Source organism: Astatotilapia calliptera, chromosome 2 (assembly GCF_900246225.1).
Source record: "Astatotilapia calliptera chromosome 2, fAstCal1.2, whole genome shotgun sequence".
Taxonomy (NCBI): domain Eukaryota; kingdom Metazoa; phylum Chordata; class Actinopteri; order Cichliformes; family Cichlidae; genus Astatotilapia; species Astatotilapia calliptera.
The window spans coordinates 21247622-21271780 of NC_039303.1; the positions used below are offsets into that span (position 1 = coordinate 21247622).

The 24159-nt window shown below is 42.5% G+C and overlaps 1 protein-coding gene across 2 annotated transcripts in view; it reads right to left on the minus strand.

The window, feature by feature from the left end:
• Positions 1 to 24159, minus strand: part of gpc3 (glypican 3) — a 128392-nt gene that overhangs the window by 33860 nt on the left and 70373 nt on the right. For both annotated transcript variants that reach the window (XM_026187271.1, XM_026187281.1), the window contains exons 3-5: positions 20944 to 21629; positions 5098 to 5237; positions 4492 to 4617 (exon numbers count right to left, since the gene is read on the minus strand). In XM_026187271.1, coding sequence (XP_026043056.1) covers positions 4492 to 4617; positions 5098 to 5237; positions 20944 to 21629 — 952 coding nt within the window. The remainder of the gene's footprint in view (positions 1 to 4491; positions 4618 to 5097; positions 5238 to 20943; positions 21630 to 24159) is intronic.

Consider the following 24159-nt stretch of genomic DNA (forward strand, 5'->3'; position numbering starts at 1 on the left):
TGAGGAAGTGCTGCTCTGTTTACACTTGTGTACACTATGAAGAGGAGGAGCTGGGATGTCTGAAAGGTAGATTTCTTCACAGCTGTTCTTTCATGTTGAGACTTTCCTGCAGGTGTGTTTTTTTTTTTTCACTTCTGACAGTCCCAAGGGTTTAACCCCTTCCTCACCGCACGCTCGGAAGGATGAGACCGGCTAATTCTGCTTGACTGAGACGAGCACGTTTAGGTGAACCTGAATCAGACATCTCTCTCAGGTGCCGCAGTGGATGTCACGCTGCAGCGTAAATGTCGTCTGCCGTGTTGTTGTAAATGTTTGAAAAGATGAAGGACGAACTATTTTAGAGGAAGTAGATTAGCGAGAGCGAAAAAGGGGCCTTGAAAAAAGAATCTGTGCACATGTGTGTGTTTGTGTGTAAAGTATGAGGTCATCCTTTGTTCTCTCTCTTTTAAACAGCCCTGTGGGCACACTCCCCCAACACACACTCACACACACACTCACACACACACACCTATGAGCTGCCGTCTCTTTTCATCAGTCTTTCATTCTCCTCCAAGTCAGACTTTTCATTAAGCTCAAATTACATTTCCCCAGTTATTTATTCTTCTTATTATCCATGATCTCATCCCTTCTTCGCTGCTAATTATCACATGAATAATGGAAAAACGTGTGATCACTTAAGCAGAGGAAAAGAGGAAATATGGTTAAGAGGAGGGAGGATTAGGACGGGGAGATTTTGAGTGACGATAAGAAGCCGAGGCAGGTTAGTGTTTCACATGATAAGTGCCTGTCAGATAATTTTACCACAATATAATTTAGCGTGTCTCACCGTTAAACCGTTTTTCACCGCCGATAGTCTCAGTTGTCGACTCTCGGCTCGTTATCCAATCCTGCTTGTGTTATTGTTCGCTGCCAGCAGAGCTGATCACATCGCCTCATGCTTGCGATAACTTAATCTAATGTAACACCAATTACCACGCTGCCATTAGGTCCAGTGTGAGGCTGCCATCTCTCGCAGCAAAATAACCCGCAGAAGTAGAAGAACACGTCCTACTACAAGCCACATTCACACACACACGTTTATACAAACACCTTTTTCTGTGCCTAAGAATCTTGTCTAACACACACAAACACAGACACACACGTGATTATTGACACTGTTCCTTTGTTTTAATGTCGCACTGAGAAAACACAAAATTCAGAGTTCATACAAACAGCTGTGATGGAGCAGCGGGTGGGTGAACTTAAGTCTCATTAAAGTGGGCGCATTATGCTCTATACTTTTATTTTTGGAGCGCTGCATGATTCTAACTTCAACATAATCCTCATTATTCTTTAATCCTCAATCCTTCCCTTTCCTTTAAACTAAATTAAGCCAGATTTCTTCCAACTGGCTGACCCCTTGTAAATGTCAAGTTTGAACAGCAGGTGGGCGGAGTTGCTTACTTTACATCATCAGTAGCTCCGCTCTTCTGTACTAATGTATCATTAAAATGGTGGTAAAAACTGACACAATTATGCACTCGTTTTATTCATCCTAGCTGCCGTAGCAACAGTACAACGCAGCAGGTTTCAAAAAGCGGTGCACGACCGGCAGAAAGTGCTGCAAGCGACAGTCTGACGTTAACTTTGTCATACGGTGCCGTTCACATGGCAGGTACAAACGTTCTTAAAGCCTCAGCTTTTATTGTACATATGCTGAAATCATTGAACCACTGACCATTTGTAATATGAGCATCCACCTCAGTAACAGCATATTCACATGGGAGACTCTAAGGGAGAGGATAATGGTTCTCTTTTAATGGCTCCTTGAAACGACTTATCTCGATTCTTGGCCAGTCTGCACTGGTCCAGGTTGAACTTTCTCAGAAATTGTTGATGGATTGCCGTAAAATTTGGTTTTGCTACCCTACATGCAAAGACGAAACATGACACTGACTATGAAGCTCGCGTTGCCTTAACTTTAGACCATGAGGTTAATGTTTGAGGGTGGGGTGAAATTGTTCTAGCTGACGGAGGTACTAAATCATTTGCTTTAAATCAACTGTGACTGAAAAAACATATATACAGATATGCATTATTGTGTATGATGTCTTTGGGGCCACAGTAATTCTTACATGTACCACATCACATCAGCTGTCATGAATTCAGTCGAGTCTGTCAGAGTGTGACAAACCATTTCTGCTTTTTATTGACCCAGTTTGGCACTAATGGCATTTCTTCCTTGTAAAGAAAAGTTGGGGACTCTGATTACACAATTAGATTAAATCTGCTGAGGGAATTCATGTTTTCCTCAGAAAGAATGGAAATACCTTTGGTGATGCTTCAACTTTCTTCACCTCTTTAAGTAGAACCAGTTTTTAAAAATAAATTTGATACAAGCTTAAAACTCTGAACTTTCCCATTAGGCTCTGTTATTCTTTAAGTGTCTATATATCTAAATAGCATTGCCGCTGGCAGAGTGTTAGCATAAAGAGTCGTATCTGACTCAACTCAAGGCCTCACAAGACATTTAGCATAGCATGTGCTGTAGGCTCTCAGACAACTATAATTTAACACAATGCTAAAGGATGACAGTGGGCACGGAGCATGTGGCAGCCACTGAGGCTGAAAACAGAGTTGAAGCCCCAAAAACTGCAGTTCCTTTAGTGGCCACTTGAATCCGGCTCCCATCCATGTGGATTTAGGCTTACAGTTGGGCTGTGACCTAGAACTCGACTCCACCTATCTGTGTTATACTGCTGGTGCCTGTTGCAGCAAGTGTCTGTGCTTCACGGGTGCAGCTTGCTAGCTAAGCTGGCTAGGGACAGCTAACTCGCTAACTTAGCACTCTATCTTTATGTCCTTTCTCCTGTTTTCATCTCACTCTACCTCCTTCACTACATCCATGAATCTTCTCTGAGGTCTTCTTCTTTTCCTCCTGTCTGGAAGCTCCATCTTCAACACCTTTTCTCCAGTATATCCCTCCTCTGCACATGTTCAAACCTTCCCAGCTTGATAGTCTCATTTCTACTGCTGTCCATTCTGGTCACTCCCATCTCCAAACCATACATTGCATCAGGTCTCACTACCACCTTGTAAACCTTAACTTTCAGTCTTGCTGCTATCCTTCTGGACCACATTTGCTTATTTCTGGCTGCAAAAATCAACATGGCAGCAGCTGAAACTCTTTAAATATGATATCTGCTGACCTCCTCTCAGTCTCCATCGTCACAATCCCCAAAATGAAACATTCACGGTCGACACCGAATCTTATCTTTGAATCAATTATCACACACACATGAATTTACACTGTCAGTAGATCCAAAAGAGGAATGTTTTGAATTGATACGGCGTTACGTTTTTATCACAGTTAGCACGGTAACACTCTTTGATGTGGTGAAAAGTGTTCCTCCTCTGATCTGGCTTCCAGGTGTGATGGTAAACAGAGCCCGATAACAGGCGCCTCATTTAGCTCCACAGATCACTCCTCAAGTATCAGAGACATTCAGCACCCGACCCCTCCAGTGCTTATCCTCCCCAACCACCCGTTCTAAATTTATCTGCATGAGACAATGCACTGAATGAATGCCACATTTGGCTCTGAAGAAGGTCCTATCTCAGGAGATAATGGAAGATGATCCAGAACAAATCTCGAAGTGAAAATGCACCAGAGTGAATCTGCAGACATATGCCCTCGCAGGTGACATGGAGAATTGCTTGCCGCGAGACACTGTAATCTCTCCATCATTTTGTCTCCTGTTCCTGCCTCCCCTGCACCTTCCTGTCGCACTGCTTGGTCCAGCTTGTAATCATCCCCTCAGGACAGCTCTGCCCCCTTGCCAGCCTGATATCTCCTCCTCAGACTCGGGTTCTTTTTTTTTATATCTTTGTGCAAGAAGTACTGAACTTATTCTCCTTCATCCTTGGGAACTTAAAACATCCCCCAGTGCTTTTATACTAGAATTTGTGCATCTACACTGATTTAATTCCACACATGATTTAAAAGCCTAAAAATCCTATGATATCTGTAACTATGTGAGCCAAATTGAAATCGGGGCCAGCTGACGGTGCAGGCGGAAAGAGCGCTGAGAGTTGTGATGTGTGAAGCCAAAGGACAGGGGTGAAATGAAATATTGTGGAAACCGAATGCTGTTCTGCGGGGTGCACAGGAGACGCTGGATGAAGGAGGAGAGAGCGATCGAAACGGCAATTAACTAAGCGAGAAGAAGGTGACAGTGTTCCTGACATTAATAACATCCCATAGAGCCAAAGTCAAGATTTACACTCGCACTCAGTGGGTGAGACGGTGGGAGTGGGGGGGCCTTGTGGGAAGCTCATCAGCTCTGGGAAAACTTGCCCTTCAGTTCACCTACACTCCTAGATGTGAAGCTAGAGGGCTGGGAATTCAAGAATGGGAGCAAAGTGTTTGCATAAGCGATCATTTAGAGAGAGCCAATAAACCGTGAAGTGCTGATTCGCAGTCTGCAAACAAAAACCAGACCCCCGCCTTACCTGTCTGTCATCTCCTGCCCGTTCCAGCAGAGGGAGTGGTTCACTGGAGCAGGCTCGCGGCTGCATAAGGCCTCCCCGAGACCACTATAAAAGGAGCTGAAGCCTCTCAGGCTGGTTATGAAGTCCCTGAAACACAAAGGCAAAGAATACAAACGTCAGTTAACACCATTGTTAGTGAGCGGAGAAGAAAACAGCAGCGAAAGGAGGCAGGGAAAGTGCAAGAGAGGGAATTCAGCTTGATAGCAGCGAAAGCAACTCGATTAGATCCCCCTGGAGAAGGAGAGAATAAAAGAGGCCAAAATGAGCAGTGTCTCTATTCCTAATTGACATTAATCTGGCCATTGTGCTGCTGAGGCCAGCAGCCCCCGCTGGGCGTCATTACACTGTTCATTTAAGCCTGTTACTGCATCAGAAGTGCTAAAAAAAAATACTCAAGCGGAGAGAGACCGAGCCAAAGCATCGCGCGCAAGCAGGAGCGGACCTGTCGACAGCGTCAGGGGCAATATTTGTCTGTCAGGGAAAAATATTGCCCCCATGGCACCCTGGAGAGACAGAGAATCGCTTCATCATAGGAAGAGGTCTTGTCCTGGCGCCCGATTTCCTCACCTGCGGAGGTCTGCCAACGTCTCGTCGGGGTCCGAGGATGACGGCTGAGCCCCACGGGCTGCGGCGGCCGGAGGCTGGGACGGAGGGGATCCGACAGAGCGAGAGGCCCGCTGAGGAGTTTGTCCGCACATCCCGCTCACCTGCCCAAGAGAGAGAGGAGATTAGAAAGGAAGATCTCACTTCTCCCCAGAACCTCTTCATCACCACTTATGTGGCACTGTATCCACTTCCTGCTCCTAAAAGCCTCTTCATTCAAGCAGCGGTGACACTGCAGACGGTACGAGCCTGTCAGTACCAAACTGCCGGCCTTACTCAGCTGAGCGCCTCTGCAAATTGTCATCTGTTTGGAATTGTTTATTTTTGGGAGGGATGAAAGCACCGGGATTTGCATAACAAACAAGTCATTGTATCCTCTGCCAGCCATGTTCGAATTTGTAATCATAACACTCCAAAAAAAAAAAAAAAACCCTCCAGCCTCTCATTTTGCTGCTTCTTTCCTGTATAAATGCCATTGTGTTTCACACGAGAGACAACATAACAATAATAAATAAGGAGTCCTTCTCTGTCTCTCAGAGATAACGGACCTGGCACATTCTTTTCAGGTGCAATAAAAATGCAAATGGCTGTTAATGTTTAGCTTGTGGTTTAATGATTTGCCGGTGGTTTAATTTCCCTGGGGAATACTGGCCGGGCTTAATTCTGCCATGTAATGTTAACAGCTAATTGTGCCCAGCTCCCCTTTAAGTGAAAAGGCTGGCATCACTGCCGCTGAATACTGATGGGATCCGATAGAGCAGCGACGGACATCTTCATCTGGAGCTAACAGAGGCCACATAACACACACACACACACACACACACACACACACACACACACACACACACACACACACACACACACACACAGAAATGCATGCATGCACACAGATCTTTTCAGCATAAACAAAAATGAATCATTTCATGAAATGATTCATTTTTGCATAATGCACCTAATCCCATTAACATGATAAACACACATGCCTACATAATATACTCTTTGCAAGCACTTGCATATCTTACAACAGCGCATGCGCTCATTTATCGCACGCGTGCTGACACACTGAAATGCTGATCGGCTGCAACACGGAACCATCAGGGTTAATCAATACAGCCTTGTCATCCAAGGATGGTGTTAGAGACTCTCACACACACACACACACACACACACACACACACACACACACACACACACACACACACACACACACACTCCTGACAGTCACAGATGGCTGAGTTCTCCTGCACTAGGCATTTACCAACACACAGCTTCCCTGACTAGCCATCTTCCCTACCGTGTGCTTAAGGGGATATAACACACACACACACACACACACACACACACACACACACACACACACACACACACACACACACACACACACACACACACACACACACCTATTTGAGCTCATTGCTTCTCCCACCCCACTCTCTCCTTCCACATCTTCCTCTCGTGCGATACTTTTGTTCTCGTGCGCCTGGAGCAATTGCCGGTGCTTCCACGGGCCATGATTAATGTGATCGGAGCTGCGTTTCTCCTTTTTGTTTGAGCATTCTCGGGAAGCCGTAGGGAAGTTGTGGCACAAGGGAGAGGACTGATTCAGCACGCACGCCAACACAGCCCCACCCCATCCCCGCCGATTGTTTTCCGGATTCTTCAAGGAAGGGGCTCATTAGTGGGGTATTAATATTACCCAGGGCTCGACTAACACAACCAACAGGAGAGTCTGCAGATAAAGTCTGCCTCAGCGGGACAGCTCAGAAATATCTGCACACTTTTATCTGCACCGGGCAGCCTGTGCCTTTCTCTCAGAGGAAGAGAGGGGTGCTGGCGGCCAGTAGTACGAGTCACACAAACCTCGCAGCCCACACTTGGTTGCACTGGCACACCTGCATTTTGGGCTCAGCATGTGCAAACATGGTGTAGAGATGCACCGCAAACAAATCAATGGAATTGCACACAGTGCTGGGACTAATGTGAGATCGGGCTTTTGCTTTCATTATGATCGCGAGGAGTTTTTAATAAGCAAACGGTTTCAGGAGCAAAGACGATACTATCAGTGTTATAGGATGGCACGATGCCACGCACAGCTGTAACAACATACTGGAGAAAATTTAGTGAGTAATGCTCGTGCTCCAGAGAAGTCAAGGCTCAGGGGACAGACTGAGTCAGCACTCAGCCCCCATCCTCCTCCTGTCACCAGCATAGAAACTAACTTTTGCTGAAATACACACTGTACACAGAAAAAAAAAATCTGGATTGTCTATAAATTCATGCTTTTATGTCATCTTTGCATTATTGTAATGCCCTTTTTAAAGAGGTATCAATCATAAATCAATGAATAGACTTCAAACTGTTCAGGATGCGGCGTCAAGGTCAGTTTTAACGAGTCTACGATGGCTGCTCGTTTGTTTCAGAATTGATTTTAAGATTTTACTGACTCCTTTTAAAATCCCTTCACGGCCTGGCTCCAGAGTGCACACTAGAGCTGCTGTTCTTGTGCCGACCTGTGTGCAGCCTGAGATCCCGCTAACTGTTCCAGCCTCACGTTTAAAGATAAATGGCGATCGAGCGTTTTCTGTTTGGGCTCCTCGATTGTTGAACGACCTGCCAGACTCACTCTGGCCTACTTGGTCAGTGGCTTCTTTTAAATCACTATTAGAAACCCATTTATAATGCAGGGCCTTCTCATAAATTTGATGATAGATTTTATGTCCTTGACATGCTCAGCTTACCTTTGTTTTTGTTTGTTCAACTTTTTATTCATTATTAGGGAGTCACATTGATTTTTATATGTTACACTTGCATGGGCTTTTTAAATTGATATGCAAATTTTCATTTTTAATAATTCATTTCTATTTTTGTATAAACTTTATGAAGAAATTGGCTAAATAGTGTAGCTGTCACGTTCCTGCGTCTGTTGACCCAGCGTTTCAAGTTTTAGTTTTTTTGGATGTTGATGTTTATGTTTAAGTTCCTTAAGTTAGCTTCATTTGTTTATTAGATTTCCCCTTGTGTTTTCTACCCCTGTATTTAAGCTTCCCTCACCCTTTATGTGTTTCATGCTGTGTGTCCTATGTTATCACATTCGTGTTGTCATGTCTGCATTCCACTCTGTTTCCTGTTTTATTGTGAAAGTCCTTGTCCTATGTGCAGTGTGTCTAGTTTTGCTTCCCCTTGTCCATGTTCCATGTATCTTTGTATCCACACCAAGTTTCATGGTTTGGTATTTTTATGTTTATCTTCAGTTTCCCCAGTTTAGGTTATTGTTTAGCTTCACCTCTGACTTTTGTTTTGTAATCTTTTCCCAGCCTTAATAAATGGCTCGCTTTCTGTTAAGTTTTCTTCCACGTTCCTTAGTGTCTGCATTTTGGGTCCTCTTCGTCACTCCATACTGTCACAATAGTGGTTTACACTTTTATCCAACCTAAGTAAAAGATTCCTGGTTTGATGCCAGGAGGAAACACAAATTCCTTTGGAATTATGTCAGGAAGGGCATCTGGAAAGGAGCTGAAATTAGCAGTTTTTTGTTTTTAATTTAAGGAAGTAAACTTTTTTAGATTAAGAATGTCAGAGACAAATAACATTAACTTTCTTTTAACCCTAGGAACCTCTCACTGCGAGCCAACAGTGCTAAACATGCTTTGTTGTCAATTTAATTTATGTCTTTACATGAAAATATCTGGTTTCAAATGAATCTCCTTTTGTTCAACACAGAGGAAATCATGCGTGCTCAGTGAACACATCATCAAATCAAATCAATTTATTTATATAGCACTTTTCACAGGATAAATACCACAAAGTGCTTCACAGTAATATAAAACAGAAATGCATAAAATAAATTAATAATCAAACACACAGCACAAGTCTGTGCTGTGTGTTTATTTGTGCTGTGCTGTGTCATTTATTTAGCCAATCTAAATAAATGAGTCTTAAGCTGATTTTTAAAAGAATAAATACAATCAAGGCAACGTAATGATGGAGGGAGAGCATCCCACAACCTGGGGGCCACCGCTCTATAAGATCTATCACCTCTGGTCTTAAAACGAGTTTGTGGGACTCCCAACAGCCTTTGATTAGATGATCTCAGGCTGCGAGATCATCATCGCTATCATCTGAGTTATCATAACAAATGTTTCCAGATTAACAAGAAAACTATTTCCTCTCTATTTTAATCTTATTTAATCAATTTTTATTATTATTTTTACCGTCATCGAGTCTTTCGGGCTGAAAGATATTGTCGGACTTGGGTTTGATTCAAAAAGTTTTGCTTGCGTCAGTCTTTGCTGGCTGACTCACAACCACAGCCAAAGATCTGAAGTCGCTGTGATTTAAAGTGGCTGTGATTAACCGTAGCTGTGGTTACTATTAGAGCGCATTTAAAATCCTTTTCTCTTAGCAAACTATTTCAACTTGTGGAGTTCAGGTGTTACAATATTAATTGTGGCTCCTGAACCATGAGTGCAGCTCACTACACATGCACGTTAGTGTTTCTTTCACTGGCCCCGACCTTGGTTTATACACAGACAACAGACTTCAAATAAGATAACTCATTTTTCATTTGCACATTATAAACCAATTGACGTATCTTTTATAACTGTGAGGTCTCTCTTAATAAATTCATGGCTACAAGGTTGTAGGATTAGGTGTCTTTAAGGCTACGTTCACACTGCAGGTGAAAGCGCATCAAATCCGACTTTTTTGACCCTATGCGACCCATATCCGATCATGCTATGACAGTGTGAACGGCGCAAATCCGATATTTTCAAATCCGATCTGGGTCACTTTCGTATGTGGTACTGAATCCGATACATATCCGATGTTTTAGAAAGCGACTGCTGTGTGAACGGTCAGGTCGCATTAAATCCGCCTTTTACGTCACCGACACAAGACTGAAGCCAATTATCAGCGCCAGAGAAGACATCGCGAACGCTTCCTGGCCATCCAGTGTAGATGTCAGTGAAACTGTTGGGAAGACAACGTTGGAGAAACGTGAACATTTTATTTGTACTGTATAATCTGCAGATTCTGACAGAAATCTGCAACCATCCTTTGAAGCACCGCTCCTCTCTTAAACAGCAATAAGGATCATTATTAGGTTATCTACATTATTATGTAAATAACAAAATAACTTAAAGCAAAAATTGGGAAACGTAAAGTCCGAAGTCTTTATATTAACGGCCATCTGTCAAACAATATTGTTTGCTCTGGGTCTAAACACACCGCGTTGTGTGTGACGTCTTCTTTTGCGCATGCGGCCGCTTTGAGCGTTCACACTAGAGCGCGTTTGCTTTCGCATTTTATTTGTAGTGTGAACGAGCAGACAAAAAATCGGATTTGATCAAAAAATCTGAATTGAGCATTAAGACCTGCAGTGTGAACGTAGCCTTAGTTTGTGACTATTACCCACATGTTCCCAGACCATATCACAACCATAACGTGCTAACGTGCACAAAATTCAACGATTGAGAGCTTATTAGGTGCCTGTTTTTTTTTTTCTGAGAATGAAAACAGCCCGTCAGCTCACATTGGTTCTTATCTGTATATATCTGGTCAGAGGCTTGGATTTTATGAAGGAAGAGCTTTACAGTGAAGCAATTGCTCACACGGTAACGCTGATGTTTATCAGGCTCTGTGTTTGAAATGAGTATGACAGAAGCAACCTAATGGCTTCGGGGGGGAAATGTATTGTTATGCTTGCATTTTATTTAGGAAAAACATGTACTGAGGCTTTTTTTAACAGATTTGTCAGGAACGAAGCTTTTCCTCTTTACACTGCAGTCACACCTGAGATCGTCCTTTAACTGATCTGGTTTCTTTCCAGCACAGAAAAAAAACGTATTTTTGTCAAACATGTTCAAGTTACAATTACAACAGACGTGAGCAAGCAAATCCTTCACAGCATAAGCATGCCCATGCTGACCCTGTGCTTGCATGAACTGTTAGAGAGGGGCATCGTTTAACCCGTCCTGCCAGCTGGTGTCATTTTCTCCCTCTCTCTTGAGCTAACGTTGCGTAGTTTTATGTGAGTGTAGGTTTCATTCGACATATTAAATGGTGATTAGACACTCCACTTTAGAGCTCAACTGACATTGGATTTTTTCAGACCAATAACAATTTTCTGATATGCTTTCTTGTAGACACGTGAAATATAAGCAGATTTCCCCTAACATTTGTTATGTGTAATTATTTACTAGAATAATACAACAATTCATTTTAAAATTAATTTTGTTTTATTGTCACTAATACATGGTTGAAGAGTATTTCTCCTGTCTTACTTTAACTTTTTAGTTTTTTTGCTTATTGGTCAATATAAATGCCGATACTATGGTGGCCCTGAGAGGCCAAATGCACTGCAACTTAAGAAAACACCACATAGGAAAACAAAAAACAAAAATGGAAACAGGAAAAGTAAAACAGAAATAGAAAAAAAGAAAACAGAAATAGAAAAAATGAAAACAGAAATAGGAAAAAAGATTTCCAAAAGCGCAAGGGAAGTGTTTCTGGGGAGAAAATAACCCGACGGACCAGTTGCAGGAACCAAAATGTGCTAAGAGTTGCGCTGGGAGACACAGAAGTGGAGGATCTATCGGTTTTGTGAGGAAAGAAAAGATGAGAGGTAAGTGTGTTAGCCTAACTATTAGCCTAAAAATCCGTCATCAGTATTATATGAATCATCAGATTAAAAAATACTTACCTAGCATGTTTTGGTTCCTGCAACTGGTCCGTCAGGTTATTGTCTCCCCAGAAACACTTCCCTTGTGCTTTTGGAAATCTCTTTTTTCCTATTTCCGTTGTGTTTTGTGTGCTTTTGCAGCGTTTTTCTTAATGCTGGTGTTTTCTTAAGTTGCAGTCCGTTTGGACTCTCAGGGCCACTGTACGATACGGACATATCAGCAAATGTCTAATATTAGACTGATATATTGGTCGGGCTCTACTTAATTTCTTGCATTTTGATGAACTTTTATTAATTTACAGTGAACTGTTAGTACGTAGATTTTGACATTATTTTATAGTGGAAATGTATAAAAAAAATCATCACTTTTCTATTATTATTAATTATTCTTTATTATTGTCAGATTTTCTCATTTCTGTCTGATATCACTGTTGTGATCTCAGGAGGATTTCAGTAGCTCACGTGTGTTTCCAGAAAATGTTATGATCACATTCAAAAGAATTTTCAAAAACATGTCACAGGTCCGTGTTTCTCTGTTGTAGTGATCAATGTTAGGAATTACATAAAGCTCCGCTGTATGCCCGAGGCTGACTTATTAGCTTGATTCGCTAGCACAGCAAAACCTTAACCACTTAAAACATGATCCATTTTGAGATTTCTGAGAAGAGAAAGCATCCTACTATTGAACCTCTTCTTATTTTTTCTCTCCTTAATGGTTATCAGCCATTATACCAGAGGAGATGCTCTAAAGCTAACTGAGCTCATAAATCTCCCGCACGCCCTGTGACATCTACACTCGTGCTATCTTAGCATCACTCCTGCTCCTGACTCCTGTTTCTCGCTCTCACTGTAATGTGTGCCGTATAAATATCTACAGATATCTTTCAAAGGTGAAGCATCATTTTAAAAGTTCCAGCATGCTGACCTATTGGTGAAATTGCCCACATATACTGTCTGTGTTGCGTTTTTTTTAAACTTTTTTTCAAATTAGCTGAGCTACTCCACAGTCTACCCTCTAGCAGTTCCAGAGGTACCCCAGGGGGTACATGTACCCTCTGGTTGGGACTTTCTGAGCCAGAGGTGAAGTGTGGGAAATGTGAGCAGTAATGTAAAGCGCACATGGACCAGTGAACACAGAAATTCCGTAGCAAAACTATCAGTGCTAAAAACACACAAGTGACTAAACGCTGAGCTGAAAGGAGGATGTTAATGTCTAAAACAGATAATGTACAGCTGACAGTTTAATTTAAAATGAAATTTGTTTGTGAATCACGCGTATGGAGACACTCTTTGGAAAAATGGATTTCACACTCCTCACTCACTGTGCTACTATTCCTGAAGCATTCGGAGACTGTGAAAAGCTATTAAAGCATGATGTATTTTTGATTTTATCAACACTGTCCCAATGCAGATCAAGGGGGGGGGGGGGGGGGGGGGGTGGTGGGGGGGGTGGGGGGGTGTAAATCCTGATGTTTTATTCAAGTAGGTTGGAAAACAAGTCCAAGAAATGTGATAGATGCCCCCTGCAACGAGGAGCTAATTGCCTGCATGGGGAAAGCATTTGATAAATGGCTCTTTAGTGAGAAGGATGTTGTTCAAATTGAAATTTGTATCCATATTATAAATAATTATACAACATACAAGTGATGACCAGAAAGGGAATTAGACTTAAAAGCCGAGTTGGTTTTGATTAATTTTTAAATTAGAGAATTAGTCATTTGTTATTAAAGCTCAGCTAAACAAACAAAAGCCTGCACAGGACCCGCCGCTGTTTCTGTCATTTCTTATTCATCTTTATCTTCTTCCTCCTTTTTATTTCTCTGAAATCCAGCCACCCAGAGTCATATAATAAAGAGTTTTGAAAATAAAGAGTATTAACTGTGGACAGTCTCTTAATTCTTTTCATGTATGCACATCAAGCACCCCGGCATCACCATTCGGTTGGAGTTAAACTATTGAACCATGTGCCTAGTTTTCAAAAACGAGGTACTGTTGGACTCCTTGGATCAAGCAGAGTTCAAAGCATTTCCATCACATTTTATCTCATGAAAAAAGAAAAAAAAATCATAATTTTTCTTCCCAATCTTTAGAAAAACCAGCACAGAGATCTTCAGAGCAAGCCTCATAAATGTCTCATTAAAGTTATCAAATCGATTTTTGAGCCACACACAGCCAATCACAATCACAGTGAAAAGTGGCAGACATGAAATGAGGTCACAATCAAAGCCGTTCTGCAGTTTAGCAAAAGCAAACTTTGTATTGCTAGATCAAAAAAACAAAAAACGTCACTACTTGGAGGGTGCTGCAATAACTGGAAAGGTGTTAATTAGCTGGAAGTAATTCTTGTATCTGGTCAAATTGATTGATGTGACCTCCCCTTTGAATCAAAAAGGCCACAATTTTTTAACAACTGATCTTTAAGTCTCACAAAAACTATCAGACGGATTTTAGATTTTCAAAGCCATTTATCTGTTACAGCCAATCAATGACAACAGATGATCCTCCAAACAGAATATGAGATTTGATGTTTTAACCCTAAACGCAGTGTCTGTAGGCACTTCTGCATAATCTGACCACTGCTCAGGTCATTGCAATAAGCAAGAACACACAGAAGATTTCCTATCAGAGCTTCCAGCCACGGCTTCGGTCTGATGCAATCTACAAGTTCAACTTGTGTGGAAAAAACATTGTTTTAATGAAAGTCAGTGGAACATTTTAATGTTTGTCAAACTTGACTGGTACTCTGCACACAATTCATTTAATTCAACTAGTAGTTAAAACAGCTCAAAATAGTTCAGACATGTTCCAACATGGCTGACCAGTAGCACAAGAAGAATTTTAGTTCAACTGCTGGGCTTCCTTATCATGGCTTACAGATACACACTCTCTAGCCTCTTTATTAGGTATGCCTGTTTGACTGCTTATTAATACAAAGATCTAATCAGCCAATAACATGAGAGCACATCAGTGGATTTAAGATGACCTGCTGAAGTTCAAACTGAGCATCAGAAGCGTTTACAGACAATGGTCTGAAAAACAAAATTTCCAGTGAGCCGCAGTTTCTGGCTGAAAATGTCTTGTTGATGTCAGAGCTCAGAGGAGAATAGATAGAATGCGGTGAGGCTTGTATGCTCTTCTGCATTCCCTGCTGTATGCAGAAGAGCTTCTAAACAACAAACTTTGAAGCAGATGGGCTTCAGCTGCAGAGGACCACAGCAGATGCCAATCGTTTCAGCTAAGAACAGGAAACTAAGAGTATAGTTCACACAGGCTCACCAAACAACAGAAGACTGGGAAAACACTGCAACATCTGACTGGTATGGTCAGATGTTGGCAGAAACAGCATAAAAGCATGGATCCATCCTACCTTGTGTTAATGTTCAGGTTGGTAGAGGTATAATGGTGTGGGCCACATTTTCATGGCAGACTTTAAGTCCCGTAGTACCAGCTGACCATCTTTTAAATGCCACAGCCTACTACAGTATTGTTGCTGATCTTGTCGTTATGCATAGTATCTCCTGATGGCTGCTCCCAGCAGGATTTCACAGCATATCACAAAACTCAAATCATATCAACCTGGTTTCTTCAGCATTACGGTGACTTCACTGTACTCAGATGGCCTCCACAGTCACAGATCTCAAGCCAACAGAGCACCTTTGGGATGTGGTGGAACAGGAGATTTGCATCGTGAACGTGCAGCTGACAAATCTTCAGTGTGATGCTGTCATGTTAGTATGGACCAAAATCCACCACCTGTGGTGTGAAGATTTAAAGCAACCCTGGTATTAGTAAGATGTATCTAAAGAAGGGGCTGGTGAGTGATAAAAATCTATCATAATTTACAGTGTTAAGCTACAGAATGATCCCTCTGGGACCTTTAAACATCCCAAATCATCTTCTATAATTTGCATTGAACAGTTAAACATGACTTTTATTAATTATGCATCAATTAAATATTTAAACACGACTAGATAAATAACTAAGAAATAGCTGATAAATTAGAAATATGTTGGAGCGTTTGGAAATCTGATTGGCTGGATGCTGGCTCTGATGGTATCAACGGTTTCAGAGCTGGCTGCGCTTCCCGTTTCTCTGCAGTAGTTTCGCACTTGTTCGAACGGATTAATAGGCAATAAAAATGCAGCGAAGATTTAATTAGTTTTCTTGTTTTCTCGCTGAAGCAACAGTTTGGATGTGATTTGATCTGCCTCTGATATGTGTGAGCACAATGGGAAAGCCACCAAATAAAGACAGCTGATGAAAAGAGTGTGTTATTGACAAAAACTGCAACAGGCACACAAAGAGCTATTTGATATTAGACTTAAAACTAAGCACCCAGCTGCATTGAGTGTATAACAACACATAAGTCATGTACTCCGCAGTATATCTCCTCTAATCTTGGTCAGATCCATCATATTTCTGTCTCAACCTACTTCCCGTCTTCATTTTCAGCCGAGGGGTCGAGGGGTGATGGATGTCTCCTCCACACTCTCCTGTCCTCCTTCCCCTTGGGCTTGCTCTTCACACACTTCCCCCCTCCCACTCTATTCTTTCGTCTCTCCGTCTCTTTGTCCCCTCTTTCTCTCCTTTCTTTCTCCTCGGTAACTGGTAAAAATAGAGCTTCATAAATCATGCATCGTCTTTCACAGCAGTGCGTAAAAAATAAAAGAGAGGAAAAGAAATAAATGGGGGGGGGGGGATGTTGAGGATGAGATGTGGAGACGGAGGTGGATGACATCAAACTCCAGGAGAAGGGTGGGAAGTTGACAGGGGAATAGATTGGAGCTGCAGGGCTCTTGGCTGCCCTCTCTGTCTCTCTGAACATTGGCTGATTCACGCTGGAGTTGGAGGAAATGAATGTTAACATGCCAAGGAGTGGGCTGGCGGACGATGAGTGGTCATCTCGCCAGCAGAGTTACATGTTTCAAGCTCGCAGAGCGGAGAAGAGATGTCTCTCTCGCACCTTGAGGACTCTCTTACTCAGATAGGGTCGATCCGTCTGTCGCCCTTAGTAACAGGGGTCTGCACTCTGACTGGCGGGAAGGTTAAGTGCGAGATCGCTACGACAACTGCACCACATGTAGAATCACATGAAACCCCAAAACAAGGCACGGTAGATCCATTAGGCTGTTGTACAAAATATTGTATCACGAGAATATTACTTAAGGGTTCCTCTTAGTGAAAAAATCACCACGGCTGTGATTTTTTTAAAAAGATTAGAAATCAAAGTTATTTGATAACGCAGCTGCAGCGAGTTTTATTTGATCATGTTAAAAACATGGCTGTAAGCTGTAAGCGCCCAAATCCATGACCCACAGATCAAAGCATTACTGTGATATGAACTCACTTCCTGTTTGGTATCCCTGCAAATGATTTTGATAGGCTGTGGTGGACAATCAATCTATCCCCAACAAGTCACCATTTAATTCAGGTTACATTTTTGACAGCTCTGCCAACAGTTTTAGTTTCCATGACGAATAAACATTTCTGAAAATTCAAATTTTTCCATCTGTTTCATTTATAGTGAAAACTGGGCTTCAAAGGTACATCATATCTGAAAATCCATCCAAACAATCATGTTGCCGTTTACATCCACGCTTTATGTCCACGATTTACTTTCAACCTTTTAAATTGCTGTCACCTCGTCATCATGTGATCTTGTGGCAAAATTTGTAATTAAACAAATAGTGCATGCATTTGTTTTTGTTTTGTGGGGTGACAATAAAAAAGTTAGTGTAATGACCACAAAACGGTCATCTTTAACTACCTTGAAGAAATTCCATCAAGATTTTAAAAAGAACCGCACAGCTGGTTAGACAACATGAAACCAGTCCCTGCAGCCACAGCTGTCTCTGGGTGTCACCATGTTTGTCACCTGCCTGCAATTCTGTATATTCTTCTCATTTAAAAAACTTTTTTACTGCTTCTCGCTTTTTCTCTTATCATTCTTCTTATAGCTGATGTTCTACATGTTACCAAACAGGATAAACTATAAAGCTGCTTGTTGGTTGTTGGGAGGGAGCTTTTTCACCATAGGGCTCATTTTCATGTTCAAGAAACCAGTTTGGGATTGTTTGAGTTTTGTGATATGGTGCATAGGCCCATCAGAAGATGGGTACACTGACGTCATAAAAGGATGGACGAGGTCAGCAACAATAATCAGGAAGAATGTGGTATTTTAATGGTGCTTAACTGATACTAAGGCAGCCAAAGTATGCCAAGAAAATATCGCCTGCGCTATTAAACCACCAGGCGAAGGCTGAACCGCTGATACAAGGCAGGATAGATCCATGCTTTTATGTTTCATGCCAAAGTTTGACCCTACCACCCGGATGTAGCAACAGAAATCGAGACTCATCAGACTTTTATTGCCCAATTTTGATGAGTCTGTGTGAATGGTAGCCTCAGTTTCCTGTTCTTAGTTGACACCCAGTTTGGTCTTCTTCTCATTCAAGGTTCAGTGTTTTGTGTGTTCAGAGATGCTCTTCTGCACACCTTGGTAGTATGTAGAAGAGCCTACAAACAAGGTGGTAACTCAGCTACTGTTCCTCTCAGCTTGAAGCAATCTGGCCATTCTCCTCTGACTTCTGCATGAAAAACTTTCACCCAGAGATCTGCTGCTCAGCGAATGTTTTCTCTGTTTCAGATCTTTCGCTGTAAGCCCTAGAGATGGTAGTGCAAGAAAAAACCCAGTGGATCAGCTGTTTATGGCACCAACAACCATGCTATGCTTAAAGTCAGTTAATTTTAAGCTCAGCAGGTCGTCTATACAGGTGAAAAAACCCTGACACCACTGTAGTTAGTGGTCCTTCATTTAGGTGTTTAACTCTGGGTGAGGCTCTTTAGTGTGACACAATTAGCCCTGAGAGAGACAATAGCTCTGTCCCTTCTGTGACACTAAGAAAGGAGCGAGATGACGTTCACATCCTCTGTCTCTCACACACACACACTTTTTCACCGAGTCAGTGAATACACTGTCACAGCAGCTCCGTTCTGCCTCATATACAGGACACAGACTCATAAACACAATGTAACGTCATGATGATTTGAATTGGAGTCTTAAGTACCACAGACAAGAATAAAAAAATAAAAAAATCCATCTCAAACACACACACAGAAGAAAGTGAGCTTTCCCCCACAAGTCAGTGATTCATAGATGCAGCCACACCCTCACACTGCAGAGTAAGTGAGGTCAACCTGTGCGTTAATAAATGATGGGTTCAGAGTGAAAACCTGGTCACTGTGGGGATTCAGGGTGTGAGAGTGAAAAGTTCAGCAGATATCCAGGAGAAAAAGCACATCCAGCTCTGTAACCCCAGCAGAAAGGGCCTTTCATATTTCATAAGCAGTTCTGTCTGACTTCGCATGTGGGCTAAGAACCAACTTGATGGTTTTATTGCAGTTAACGCTACACATAACGGGTCACCGCTGCTGAGAAGTGAGAGACAAGTTTCAGAGAGACGTGCTGGGAGCATCTGTCTGATACGTGCTAGTCTTCATCCCTCTCTTGCCTGCTTGTTGCTTCTCCTTTTAATGCAGTTCCACCCAAAGTGCATTTTTGCTTTGGATGTGGAGAAGTAATGTGTTGCAGCCTGCTGTCTTAGGCAGAAGAAACGTCTCAGCCTGTCTTCTTCAGCACCGAATGCTGAAAAAGGATGTGACTCAGCGGGTCTAATGTGGTTACAAGCATACATACTATCAGTGTGATACTACAGCGGGAGGTGTCACCAAATCTCTGCTCGCACGATTAGAGATTTAGTGAAATCAAAGGTGAAAAAAATATGTAGACTCTCACATTACTGCTATAGGTATACCAAGAGTTCAGGTAAAATTAAAACACTATAGAATAATATAAATGAATCATTTGCAGTCTTTTAATGTGCGCAGAAGGAAAGTGGGTCGGCTCAGTGAGAGGACTGCAGTGATTATGCGCTATAGGCCAGAAAACAAGCAAATAAACAACATTCAGAGAAATTTATTCAAATCATCTCGAAACTGAAAATCCAGATAAACAAGGTTATCAAGTGTTTTCGTCTCATGGCCACAACTGAGGTGATATTTGTAGCTGTGTTCTCTTCCAACCTGCTGAGATCAAATATCAATATAAAAAATAAATGAAAAATGTAAACATCTATGTTTAGTGAACTTTGCAGTGTTGCTCTGTGGTGCAGCTACGACACTGTAGCAAAGTTTACACTCTATGTCTACTTGATCCACGTCAGACTCCGCGAACCCATAATGTTTCCACACCACTGAAGTTTTTTTTACCTCGTTTGGTACCGGGCCGCGAGAGTTGAGGCTCAGGTGTGAAATGTATAGTTTTCAGGGTTTTTATCGGTTTTCAGCGTTATTTTGTTATCGTTTTTATCGTTAACTCAGTTTTCCTCGGTATTTTCACATGTGTTATGAATAAATCTCATTTTTTTCGGTACCGGTACTAGTATTATTTTGTTGTATTTATCCGCGACACCTTAAAGGCCGGTCCATGAAAATATTGTCGGGCATAAACCGGTCCGTGGCGCAAAAAAGGCTGGGGACCGCTGCTCTTAATTGTTGTGTGCGCTCGATTTGCCACACGGAGCAGTGCGAGAGTAAAGCAGGAGGGAGGGGCTAATAATCGGCTCAGTCATTTTTAATGATCGTTGAAAGCCCAGATCGTAATCGTGATTAAAATTCGATTAATTGAGCAGCCCTAGCAGCAAGTATTGTAAGCTGCTGGGACCTTTCTGGTAGGGTTTCAGATGAAAGACCAGACTTCTAGCAGGTTGTAACTTCAACAACAGAGCCCCCATACTGCAGACCTTTAACATTTAAATAGGCAGCAGCATGCGGGGCTGGAAAGCTAAACCAACAAGCGAAAAAATAAATAAAAGGCCCTGTGCGTGGTTTTTATCAGGCCTGCAGCAAATTTCATATTCGAGTGATGACTCGAAGAAAGTTTTATTGGGAATACAAACAAATGCAGACGGAGAAAGTAACATTGCATTTGCAGAGGGATGATAAATACCAAGCTCAAATCACATTTGATGACCATAAAGCAGGTCCAAGTTGTGACATCGCTCTGGATTTATTCCTCTTCAGTTTAAAAGCACATCTTACAGTGTGTACGTGTGTTAGTGTACGGGACTCACCAGGGTGTTCAGGTGGCTGCGGGTATTCACGGCGTGTTTGAGAGCCAGTTTAATCATTGTGGGCAGTCTAAGAACAACAGCCTCCATATCCTGCTCTCCCCTCATGGCACCAGCCAACTTCCCCAGTCCATCTATATAGCTCCTCCAATGAGGCTGCACTTCTGCAGCTCCCCCCAGGCAGTTGTGCATCACTGCTTGACAGAAGCCTCTGCAGGCCGGCGGCCCCAGCATGCCCTGGCAGTGCGGGCAGTACCACAGCCTCAGCAGGGACCGGCTGCACTCTCGGCCGGGCCGCAGATGGTCTGTGGTGTTGACGACCTCGATGCCCAGGTTCAGCGCCTGCAGGAAGACTCGTGTGGCCAGGAGGGAGCGAGAGAGTCGAGTCATCATCAGTTTAGGATAAGGACCAAATGCTCCCGAGTCCTTCCAAGCTCCTCTTACACACTCCTCGGACACTGAGGTGCCACTGCCTCCCAGCAGGCGGCGGTACGTGAGCGGAAAGAGGCGGCCGTAGAGCACCGCCACCATGTGGTCAACTGTGGAGTCCGAGCCAAGGATGTAAAGCGACATGTCCAGGAACAGCTGCCCCACAGAGCTCTGGGCACCGCTCGCAAGAGTCGGGAACTCTGACTTCAGCATCGTCAGGGTGGAGTTACGTCCGTGGCGCAGCACCAGGTCAAAGGCCTCTGCAAGAAAGAGTGAGACAGGGTGACAGTCAGGCCATCTTCTGAAAGCTCAAAAATTTCATTCAGTCACGCCTTAATAATCACTACAATTACCTCAAAGTTCTCAGCAAACAGGCATCAGCTTAACTCAAAAACATGAAACACGCAAACAGAAGCTTTCCCCCAAACAAAGATCCTATCCTTAACGATCAAAGCCAGGGAAAACTTCCCACGCGCAGCCTCGCGTTCCCTTTTTCCCACTTTTTCTCCATTTGTTGTTTTCCTCTAATGTGCTCACACACACTCTGAGGAAAAGCACGAACACATGCGTGTTATTACAGTAACGGGTGATGGCTTCAAACGAGCTTCTCCAATAGATAAACAGTGAGATTCTGGCTTTGACCTTTCCACAGTACAAAGCAACGGTCTGTAAAAAGCTCACAGAATCGTAAAAAGACACCAGTAACGTCAATATATTAGTCAAGTGTGAGAGGCATGGCCGTAAGGATGTCTGTGAGGAGAAAAGCATTCAAAACCTGCAGGAGGGAGTGGAGCAGGGGCCACTGTGAGAAGAGAAAATAATCAGTGGCGTTTCAAGGCACAAAGTGAAGTCTTATCAACAAGGTGGCACAAGAAGCGGGAGCTCCATCATCGACCCAGTTGCAAAATGAGTGAGGACCCGACAACAGAGGGGATTTAAAGCTCCATTACTGAACTTAGCAGGGGAGCCGGGACTCAGTGAAATGAAGCTTTGGACGGGAGAATAGCGTGAGATCCCGAAATCCCATTTATACCACGGCTAGTCCACTATATCACTTTGTTGGGAGTGACTGCCGCAAATGCTTTGTGAGGAGCAGAGGAAAAACAGTGGTTTAGGGAACATTAGAGGAAGTTATTGGTTTATGTGCTACAACAAATAGCCATTTCATCTTTGTTATTCGTTTTTCCCTGCTTGGATAGTTTAATTTGTTTTTCTTCATGCCTCTCTGAGGTCAGTGAAGCCTATGCGGAGCTTTGGCGTTGAGAAACAATTTAACTCCTCTGTTTTTAGGACATAATGTGACTTTCTGTGTATGCGTAAACAAATCCACATGAGGATATAAATACATATATATGAGATGTTTCACTATGATTGAAATGAATTCTGTAAACTAAGTAAACTCTCACAGAGGAATAAACACATTCGTTCCTCAAATTAAACATTCACAGTGTTTTTGTTCATCTGAGGTTATATTTACCTCGTTTTAAGATTTTTATTATCATCCGATATGTAAAACCTTAGAAACGAGTGCAATTTCTTCTTCCCATGTTTAGTAGGACTCGAAACACAGCAGCTAATGCATAAATGCAAGCAGGCCCGAAGTGATCCAGCTTTGCTATTTGTGGTGTGAAGTGAGGTGAAAACACACTGATATGAGCTGCAAATGTTTCAACTCATTTTGAGGCTCAGCGATTTCAATTTATTAATTTACAGAAACTTATTTTGAAGAAAAAAACAAGAAGAAATTGATTCTCTGTCAAAGTCTCAGATCAAAGGATAAACAAATATAGCACAACCAGATTGTGGTTTACTTGCTAGCACGAATGAATGTCTGCAGCGCACTTATTTGCCCTTTTATGGCAACCAAACTGCACACTAGCAGGCAGATCAGAGCATATTATTATTAATAATTTGACACTAAATCCACCTTTTTGTGTTGTTGAATTGCTGCTGAATCATTTTAATCTTTCTGGTCCTGGTTTATCGTGTTCATTGCGGCACAAGGTATTTGCCTTTGTACGGGGAAAATTAAGCTCAGCTCTGGAAATAACAGGAAATATTAGAACATTTTTTGATGTTGCATAGCTTCACTGCCATGTTTCAAGGTTGTAAGCCTGAGTTTAAAAGTTGGTTTTCAACTTTAAAATGCTGAAAGTGTTGAAATATGCTGCCTTAACTGGCTAAAGAGAATCCTGTGAAGTAACGACCCTGTAAGTAGCCAGCTTTAGTTAATAAAATACTGAACCTGTTTAAGCAAACTTTATCATAGGCTGGAGTAAACTGCAGCTTTAGGGTCTAATGTGTATGTAAGCAGCCTGCTCGCTCAGCAGAACAGTCGCTGGCTGCCTAAAGGTTAAGAAAAGCATTGGAGGATGTTCAGGAGCAGCGCACATCTGTTTGGTTTTTCACTCTACGGCTGTCCTGCTGTGTCTGTGAAGCACTTCCCTCTGTGATCAGTGAAGAGGCAGATGTGCAGATTGCCAGCTGAGACAAGGAGACAGACTGAAAGGAGGGAAAACAAACCCACACACACACACACACGGTTACACACAGAACTCGCAGATGAGCACAGAAAGTTTTCAACAAGCAGATATTTGGTTATCGATTGAAAAGTGGAGGCAGTGAGAAAATGTATCCAGCTCACAAAGCGGTTTCTAAAAAAAATCCACCCACATCAAACCCTGAAATTCAGCCGCTACCTGTAGCATCTCTCACGCCGTAAAGAGGAGAGCCACTTTGCGATGGTAAAGAGAAATACTAGAGGGCTCTTCATAAATGCAATTCAATGGC